A 10,506-nucleotide genomic window follows, 5' to 3' on the forward strand; every position below is an offset into this window, starting at 1 on the left:
TGGAGTAGTTATTGTTTGGTAAGATGTTTATTTTGTATACGAACATTGTTCATTGTGGATAATGGGTGCAATGTAATATAAAAAAAATTCGTTGAAAGTGACAAAAATATAATTACTTTGAATGCTTATATACAGTAGAGGACAGACGTGAAATAGGGTTCAAAATGTTCAAGTGACCAAAACTACGATAGTTTTGAATGGACATTATAGTTAAACAATCTAAACGCTTGAAATGTTTGGAGGACCTAGGGAGGCAGACAGGCAAAAAAAAATATTCTGGATGGCGAAGTGATGCGCTACTGTTTCCGAAATCGAAATCTCCACTTTGAGGTCTCTGCTAATTCCTAGGAATAAATATATTTTTTACTAGCATAGAAAATCTTAATCTAAAGCCAGTTCTTTTGCGAATGTCATGTTTGACATGTAGCAAACGATTTTTCTCTGAAATCTCGCCTATCCACCCAAGAAAAGCCTGTCATCTGCAGTACTAAGAACATATTCTTGAATGATCGTATATTGGCTTCGATGGCTATGCCGTATAAACTGTCTGTATATAGCGAGAAATGGCATCTTAACCTATATACAGACTACGTATCTCAAGTATAAGATAATATAATAGTTTAAGTCATTATGCGATTAAACAATGTTTATGCCTTAATCAGAATCAGGTTTCAGCATTGATTGCTCCAATACATTTGTGTTGATTCTTTTGCATTCCTTGCAATTGTCGTCATTTCTACGGCGAGCGACGGGTCTTTACTGTAAATAAAATCTGTCAGAAAATGTCAAATGCACATAGCATATCTGCCATTTGTGAAAAGAAACCAGTTGTAACCCATATACATGAATTTCTTACTCGACAAGTACGGATAGTACGATTTTACAGCCTAAGTATTTCATCTTTGTCTTTGGTAGATTCGGCTCCTGTGTGCTGCCCAATCTTGCTTTCGCCGTCAGCTGACGCAATTCTTGCAAATCTACTGTGGTTGTTATAACTTCAATGAAGATTGGTTGGAGTAACTTCAGTATGGAAAGATAAATCCACCTTGGTATCTGTATTCACACACCAGTTTTATCGATTTCGTCTATACACTGTCCGTTTTTTAACATCCGTTTTGACTTAACACTAACCTGAATTTATATCCTAATGCTTTGCTATATATATAGCGGCAGCGTATTCAGTACGTACAGGCAACTGCACGACTTACTATATATAATGCGGTTTTATGTGTATATTTAAGTGGATGTTTTAATAAAGCCTATATACCAGTTAGAGTGTACAATGGAAAATTTTACAATACGCACATACTGAACTTCATCAACTAAAGAGAAATTTTCCGATATCTTAAAACTCATACATTTCAAATGTTAGCGAAAATGAAAAATAAGGTATTGAATTAACTTTTTTGACGTGCTATTTCAGTTTTTATACTAATCAAACCCAAAAGTATACGTTTTGGAGTAACTAAACGTAAGCGGAAGCGCCCAAAATTTTTTGCAGGGTTTTCGCTATGCAAGATGAGTTTTATCAGTGATAGCAACTGAAAAAAGACTTCCAAGAAAATTGCCACCATCGCTGTTGTGATACTCATAATATTCTTAATGTAAACTTGAAGTAGCGAATTCCAGCCACTCAACTGAAGTAATTACTGGGAACCTACTAGGCTATGTCGGAAAAACCCAGTTATCTAAATATTTCGAGCTTAAGTCCGGTGCCGCATGTTGTTTCAAACGAACAACAGATCACCGGGATATGAGCACACCAATTTCAAACAACTGTCTTAACCTTTGCATAAGGCACAATCTTCCATCCAGTCGACCATGGTAATAAACACTTATGATTCCTCTACACCACGGACAACAATCTTCGACAACGCGAAAAACATTTTTGAATGCGCTTTATATTGTTTCTTCATGAAAGTCTTTCTAATGTCCCAAATAATTTTTAAATAACAAAGTCAGTGGAAGTGTATAAATTGAGGTAAGTAAATCTTTTACGTGAGAGGGCAGAGGTCAAATTAAGAGAAGTATAGCGTGATAATATCGTCGTTGACCAACTCAACATTTCTTAACCATTTGAAGGCTGTATAAAGTGCATGGGTAGTTAGAACCGTATGAATAAAATTTACTGAACTAAAAGCAACACCAGTGAACAGCTACCAACAGAAAGTTATTATGTTAATTACTTCGTATTTTTTTCTGTGTTCTCTGTTGCTCGCCTTCCAGTCATTCGTTTTGCTGGTGAAAAACAACGAAGTACACAGGAAATGCTCCAAGTGAACGAAATTTATTAGAAGAGGTCATATAGATTAGAAAACTATTTTGCGAAACAGGATTTCAATACTTACCAGACCCTTTTGTGTTGTACAATCTCGTTCTTACGATAGGCTGAATACATGATGCGAGTACATAGTGCCGTTCTACGTGTTCTGATCATCGAGATGTTGTCAAATTGATAAATAACGACTCAAGAAGACATATCTAGTGTTGATTCATTCTTTAGCGCGTTCGTGTTGGTTACAATGCATCCATTAAGGGGCAATTTAATAATGTTTTTTCGGTTTCCTGAGCTGTTTTTTCATTATGAATTAAGCGGACCTAGTGTCCACCTTATAATGTACCTATAGCGTTGATTTAACAAGCTACTGGCATCTATCGAGCCACCCAAATACCAACATTTTTGACGATAAGAGACCGATCTACATCGATAGACTTATAAAGACTGCATGTCTACTACAAGCGCGGGCAGGAGTAACGTGGAAAATCTTAAGGGCTTTTTGTTGTTTCACGAGGTAAAAATATATCAGGTGTATATAAAAATAAATAGAACGCTATGTATTATTTTTATTATTACACGACCGTCCTAGTATTCATTTTTATAGTAAATAAAAGAGCTGAAATTGTATTGATGCAGTTAAGTATTACTGGTTTTATTATCACCATGTAAAACCGAGCAAATTATTTACTGTTACAACATACTGAGAAAGAAACTCCTTTGGGAGCTCGCATGTTTGCCTTATCAGTACATGAATTACATTTTTTAAATACAGCACAACTAGCAAACTCAAGGGACAAGTTATGATATGTTCAATATAAATCCGATAATAATGGCGTCAGCAAAGCAACTTCTATCAGCTCCTATGTTTAGACACTAACTCTTTCTCCAATTTTTTCATTTAACCAGCAATTTAATTCTATTGTCATCGTTTCTACGCTTCGATGAGCTTCGCACGCGTGACTAGGCGTCGTAAAAGTCACCCAGAGGCTGTACTATAGTCACACTAACTTAAGGGTCACTCTGTAAAATTACCCCTTCTTTAGATAGTGAGTTGGTACCTAATCTGTTGTTGTCTAGTCATTTTCAATTTGCTAATGACAGACTACTCGACTATGCTGTATTTTTTAGCAAGATTTTATAAGAATCTTTTTTCGTTAGGGGCTACGAGAAGCTTAACTGGAACAATAACCTTAGGATGATGTCCTTTAAGACATGTTTTCGATACAACAAATAAAATTATACAACATTACTACTTCTTCCGTTCTCCAGCTTAACTGTCTTAAATAAGCATCATTATTATGTGTAATATTTGTGGTACATCATGCTTCGCGTTTTATTTTTGTGTACTTTTTACGTTCTGTTGGATGATAAGCTTGGAAAACCATAATGTGTCAACTATGGGATAAAGAATGCTTGTTATGTGGCCTATAAAATGGATAACACCATAACACGGTTGCACCACTTTAGACTATGCCATTCTTCTGTGGGCCGGTGGAATTCAGCTATCAGACGCCCGCAAGAATTTTCACTTCTTTAGGGTTTATATAATAATAGTAGAACCTAATACTTATATTTGAAGTTGACCTTAAGAAGATATTTGATCTGAACTTGTGCGACATCATAAACGACGTATTCGTTATACAGCAGGGAGGTCTTATTTGACGATTTCTTTGTGGGTCCCATCGGAACCACAACTCCATCGAGCATCTCTTCTTCTTGCGGCTCTGTCATTCCTATGCCCTTGGTGGAATGCTTTTTGTCGGGCAATTTGGTGATGTATTCGGCCTGCGTGCACTCGTACATGGCTCCCAAGGCCACTTCGCATAAAAGCAGAATGCCCATCGGGTTGGACGGCGATGTACAACAATAGTTAGCTGATTTTGATACCATATCAGCGAAATAAATACCCTTTCCGAACATGTATCCCGTAACGGGTGCTTCCGGCGGCGCAATGCGCAGGCCCTGTGATAGGATACCGGCAAAGTTGCTCAATCGGGAGCCATGCCACAGAAGACGGCGGTTTTGAAGCCGCTTGAAAGGCTTGTATCGCTGGGCCTCACCTTGACGTGCAACAGTAAACACATCCATAATTTCAAGCTCGTAGGAGGAATGGGTGGTGGCATGTGTCGTGCTTACATACCTGCATTATTATTACATACAAAACAAACATTATGGCAAGTTATTATACGACACATTAGGTTTCATTATTATCAGTACTATTATTGCGTGTTAATAATCTCAGACTATATCGTAAAAACATTTTTGCTTGATGTTCTAAAAAAAGTTCTATTCTTCCACAATTCGCCTAATACAATACACAACTGTTAAAACTATATCAAAATATTATACTTCTGAAGTAGACCGAAGACAGGAGCATTTCTCGAAACAACGTCTATTTCGGTCTTTAGCTGTGCATAGTGGTGATCCACCGGGATCTGGGTTTTGTCCTCCTGTTTTAGCATCTTCATCGTGAGCTCCATTTCGCCAAGGGAGTCCAACATACTGATTTTATCCTGGAGATAATCAGATTGAATAGAAAAACGTAAGACGTGAAAACAGAGACATAGCTTTATAGCTTAATGAAAGTATGATATTGTCTTCTGTTGAACCTATGCTGGTTATAAAATCCAGAATGTAATATAATACATACAAATAGACGTAACATTAAAAAGCTAGTGGAAGTATAACTGTTTATTTATAAGCAAAAGCCGTACTACGCCCGATGAATACTAGATAACAACGAGCCTAGTAGACCATATTAAAGACCGTGAGCGGTGGTATAGAGTTTCGAAAGCCCGTCTAAGCACTTAGACGGACCCAAGTAAGCATAGTTAAACTACAACAAATATTTTTGAAATATATACATACATGTTTCAAGACAGGAGGTGAGCAAAGAGCGTACACAACAGGTGGACATACACCGAGAAAAAATAGGTTTACGCTACTACCAGAGTGGAAATATTGTTTACGAAGCACCTGTTTCAATGATTAACCTCTACCCTCATTTTTTACACCCTTATCTCTGCTTATACTCTTATCTATGTAGACTACTCTCGTACCTTGATTGAATCAACGTTGTCAAGAAGTGGTGGCGCATTCATACCGAAGTCGTGTGGAATGATTGTGAAGAAACGATTCGAGGCGTCGAGAAACTGCAGCCGGGACCCCTTCTTGTCGATAAGTTCCTGAAGCTCATTGAGAACCTTATATGCTTTTGATATTTGGTCTATTGAAATTTTACCCAGAGGCAATTTCTGTAGGTCGATTTCGAACTCTTTCATTTGTTGATTAAGTAGATTTACATCGAAGATTAGACAGATGAGCTCTTGGACGGGAAGCGGAAGCTTTGAGTCCGAGTTCGTGGCGAGTATCTGTAAAAGCCATGCACAAAAAGACAAACATTATCCAAGTTTACTTTCGTGTTTGAAATATTTGTCTGCTTTTCTGCAGGTTAGATTACACCATTGGTTCTGAATTAGCGCATAACTGCCTAAAGAAACTTCCTAAACATTCCTGTGTGGTCCTCGTACATTAAATTAAAGAATAAGATATCATTAAAACTATTTAGGAAAATTTTAGAAGTGCATTTTTCGTATTGCTACAAAATATTTACATTATACAAACCCTAGTATCATCATAAAAGTGTAGTATGTAAGGCATATTAGTAAAATTTCTTCGCAACGCTGTATATTGGCTGTGTGTGACTGTAAGAGGCCAAACTTGAAGCCGCTTCTTATCCACAAAAACGAGGATGTTTAGCGTCTATTGCTCCTAGCTAAGCTTTAAATTTAATGAGCATAGTTAAGGCTACGGGACACTTAAGTTGTTTTTCTTGTTTATGTTACGCAGATTGATACACACTGATTATCATACATTCATTACATACATATAAGAATTTATCCAGGCTTATAATAGCTTTGCCTTATACAAACAGACTAATGGAAATCATATCGAAACAAATCACAGAAAACGAACCTGTTTGGTACATAGTGCCGCATCATGATCCTGCATGTAATCGATTTCAATGATATTGAAGAGCTTCGGTTTTTTTTCGAAGTTTTTACGGTTTTCCCACTCGTTGCCGGTCTTTTCGAGAAACAGTCCCTTGAAGTCGAGCATGGCATCTTGTAGCGTCGAATGTTCCTCCAGCTTGTTTCCACCTGTACGTCATTATGCATGGGAAAGTCAAATAAATACAAGATTCACGTCGAGCAAGTTGAACAGATGATCATAATTTACGCGACTCACTTTGCTCTATATGTGCAAACTAATTTGCCTGCAGTGAACGCGTTACTAAAGGCGGAGCTTAAGAGTAGAAGTTTGTTAGCAATACTCACCGATCGTTGTTCCAATACGTCCCCAAGCACGAAAGACAAAATATGTCCCACGGGACTCAAGCAGCTGAATCTTGTAATAAGAGTTGGTACCACGGGCTACATCGGCGTGTCCCAGTACGCATGAGTACACGTCTTTGCCCCGCTGATAAACCCTAAAATAGTAATTAATAATCCGTAATCATTATAAACCACTAAACAGGTCAGTCAACAGTAACAGACTAGCGAATAAGCAGGCATTCCACAAAACACAGGAAGTATACTAGGACTGCCATTGTGACATCGACCATTACCTACGCTATCCTTGTCTAGTTCTGACCGTAAATACTCTTAAGTACTACAATAATAGTGAGTTAAGAAGATTTGCCCCAGTCTTGTTTCTCAGTATCTGTCGCCTAAATTAGAAACAATGCCAAAGTCGGTGTCACTCCATTCACTCAAATATAGAAGCGCAGTCGCAGCAATGGATAAGTCGTACTTACTTGGCAACGCCATCAAGACCTGAATCAGGTTCCACTGCAGCTAATCCATTCATCTTCACTCGCATAGTCGTCTCACTATCATTCTTCACGAAGACTGACTTGCCAGATTTCTGACTTTCTTTAGCGGCGTCTGCGCTTGCCTGTTCTAACCTCTGGGCAACAACTGCCTGCACAAGAGGACGGAAAGAACAAGCATATTAGGACGTTCGCTGCCATTTGTAATCCACTGTTAATAGTATATATATATATATATATATATATATATATATATGTACCTCTAATACTTTTTATAATATATACACTTAATATCAAGGTTCAAGCGGTAAAATAAAAAGGATGGAAGAGTAGAGGAGCGTCGCCTATTTAGTGTGTACTATTGAGGTATATCCGATTCAAATGGAAATCATGTAGATGAATTGATGCAAACATGGACAGACATTCATCGCATTCACATAAATAGAACACTAATGAAAATGCACAAACTTGTGTATAAAAGATGCAAGCAGTATTTATAAGTCGGTCCACTGTGCTCTACAGCTTACTTACGTCATCGCCCCAGTCTGCGAGTTTGTGCGCATTAATCTCGACTTTTCCCTTGCGGCACTTCTCCAAGAAGTCTTCAGACACGACAGGGACATTGTCTATTTGAGCACTCTTGATCTTTGGGGTCATCTTATTAACGTTCTCTGTTGATGTTCACATAAAAAAGAAGAGACAAATGTTTAATTGTATAATTGATTCATTACTATGTTGGAAGTTAAACAATTCGCATGAAAAGCAGTTTCTCTGTTATACCTTTATCGCACAACTAGTTGGCGCATAAAATCGTTTTATATAAAAAAAACATACTCAATACATGACACAATACATGTTCTTTCAATAGGAACGTGGCTGCATTAATTGCATATCCACATAAACAATTTAAATTTTAGGAAATTTTTTACGTCTTTCGCGCAAAGACTTAGGCTTGATTTTAATGGGTCATTAACTAATTAGAACTCGAGTATGGTTAAAACAACATTTACCAACCACCTCAGTGAAAAAATACATGAATTTACGACGTAATACAAGAAAGAAATTTAAGTACATAACTTCCGCGAATTTCAAGTTGAAGATTTGTGTCAAGGACTTACGATGACCTTGTTGATACGTCTAAATTTGTAACAAATCTAGATGGTAGAACTAGATTATCTTCTCTATTTTAGGCCTATTAGTTCTTACATTAGTTTTAAAGTTTTAGCTTTAGAGCAACTACTTTGCAAACGAAGTAAGAGAAATCTTTAAAAATAATCTGACGGGCTAAAAACTGAAGAGAATAACGCACGTCGAACAGAAGTCAGTCTATATTATGCTGGAAATTACAAACCTTGCGTGCTGATTACGCAGAAAACACGCGAAGTAACTGCCTTTTCGACCTTTCCACCGAAACTAAGTACCTTAGCTCGAACGACCTCCTTGTCTTGGACGGTGTCTTCAATCACGATGGCAAGGCGAGTCAATGGTTTGGGTAAATTCTTTTCGCGAATAGTTGGTTCCGATTTTACCGTTGGCTTAGCCGCTCCCGCAGGAATAATTCTATCGTATACATACAGGGGCGTAATGTTCATCCCATTTCATCATTCGTTTTTAACAAGGTGCCAATAGGTAAAACTATAATACACGAGTAAATCAACAATTCCTAAATTATCATAAAAAAAAATAGTGCTATCGTACTATTTTTTTAATGATGATTTCTCTATCTAATCTCTCGTACACGATCTCTAAAGACTCATCTAGAAATAAATATTTTACCAAATACTGCGCACATAACTGGGCTGCAGGCATCATTACCTAAATCCATATCAGTAACATTTATCATGCTATATGGCCGCTAAAACCTACAACGGAACACATCGCGAAACACTCAGAGGGGTGTCGAAGATCTGCGCTGTAACAAATTAGATATTCGGAAAACAATTGCCTGTTTACTACGACTAATACTTACCGTTTTCCAACGTTTCCTTTTAAGAACTTGAATTCTTCCTTAAATTCCTTGGGCACGTTAATTGCGGAGCGTTTAGGACTGTCCGTCGTGTACGTACAAGATGTAAACTCGCTGAAGTCACCGCCACAACGATATTTGTTATTTTTGAAACGGAAAGCCTTGTTACCGCATTCTGGGCATGGATCACAGACTCCAAAGAGGATGGCATCGGCTAACCTGAGAACGCACAACATGAATGAAACCATACAGAAAATTATTACTATCGATTTGCTGAAAATTGCAAGATCTAAATAGGCCTTTTGTTTTTAAGACATACAAACTGAGAAAAGCTTTTGCATTTTTCGCTAGGACTGCAGCAACTACTAAGCAGTACACGCATTCCACTTCCGTATACGGTGCATGGAAGAAGTACACACGCAAAGGTCGAAACAACACACACAGTTATTTTATAATCATTTTTTTATCTCGAAAAGCATAATGTTGAAGCACTTTACGAATGAAGCTCAGAGTACTCGAACGAAGAAGTATTAAACATGACTTAACGTTAGAATATGAATTGGTGTAACTTTTACTACTCACGCAAAGCTCTCAAATTTATCTGCAGCCTGGTTATTATAATTATCATACATCATAATCCGAGTAATCAAACGTAAACGAAAAACAAAATAATATGAATCGAAAAACGAGGACTTCTCAAACTGTATTTTTTATGCCGTTGCAACCATTGCAGCACAGCGAGGTGCGGATCGACAAGGGCAAAGGTAGGATGGAATAAGCTGGGGTCTCTTGGAAAAATAAAGTGCCCTGTAAGTCCCTGTAGATCCCTATTTTCATTGTGCATCTGCTAACGGGCTGATGGAAAAATGTGTAATTTAAACGTGTTACTTACACTTCAACAAGCCTGCTGATACCTTGCGGTATCTGCATGGCGTTGTACTCAAAGATCTCCTGGATCTGTCGTTTTGTCATCTCCGTCTCGAGCTTCTTCTGAATTGAGAAGAGTTTGTCACTCTGCTTTTTAAGAGCGGCCTCATCTGCTTTACTCTTTTTTGGGGTTGGCTGGTAATTATCGGCTCCATCAGCTTCATCCACGGATCTTTTCCTATACGATCATAAAAAGCACTTTTGTTCTTTTTTTAATTTAGGTAAAAGAAAGATGAATATGATCTGCACGCTCAGTAATCACTTGAGCAAAATAACACCTCGTATTAAAATTTTAAACTTGTAAATTCTGCGTTTTTTTTGTCCATCCGAACCTTGGATTGTTCAGATAGCTAAGGATGTGTCTTGAGAACTAAGTAAGCCAACTACCAACTTCAACCCAAGGACCCATCCAAGTGAGTACTGATTAAAAAATAATTAAATTGACTTTTCAAATTGGCCGATTTGACTTGAAATTAACAAAGAAATAGATAAAAATAAAGCTAT

General features: G+C 37.5%; 1 protein-coding gene across 1 annotated transcript in view; it reads right to left on the reverse strand.

Moving 5' to 3' along the window:
• Positions 1-2,900: 2,900 nt before the first annotated feature.
• The window catches only part of Parp1 (Poly-(ADP-ribose) polymerase), a 13,349-nt gene continuing 5,743 nt past the window's right edge, over positions 2,901-10,506 (reverse strand). The window contains exons 5-14 of the mRNA XM_022838023.2: positions 9,968-10,180; positions 9,079-9,294; positions 8,461-8,669; positions 7,641-7,780; positions 7,095-7,261; positions 6,616-6,767; positions 6,254-6,438; positions 5,338-5,649; positions 4,628-4,791; positions 2,901-4,418 (exon numbers count right to left, since the gene is read on the reverse strand). Of these exons, the coding sequence (XP_022693758.1) occupies positions 3,839-4,418; positions 4,628-4,791; positions 5,338-5,649; positions 6,254-6,438; positions 6,616-6,767; positions 7,095-7,261; positions 7,641-7,780; positions 8,461-8,669; positions 9,079-9,294; positions 9,968-10,180 (2,338 nt within the window). The 3' untranslated portion in view covers positions 2,901-3,838. The remainder of the gene's footprint in view (positions 4,419-4,627; positions 4,792-5,337; positions 5,650-6,253; positions 6,439-6,615; positions 6,768-7,094; positions 7,262-7,640; positions 7,781-8,460; positions 8,670-9,078; positions 9,295-9,967; positions 10,181-10,506) is intronic.

Source organism: Varroa jacobsoni, unplaced genomic scaffold, assembly GCF_002532875.2.
Source record: "Varroa jacobsoni isolate VJ856 unplaced genomic scaffold, vjacob_1.0 scaffold_739, whole genome shotgun sequence".
Classification (NCBI taxonomy): domain Eukaryota; kingdom Metazoa; phylum Arthropoda; class Arachnida; order Mesostigmata; family Varroidae; genus Varroa; species Varroa jacobsoni.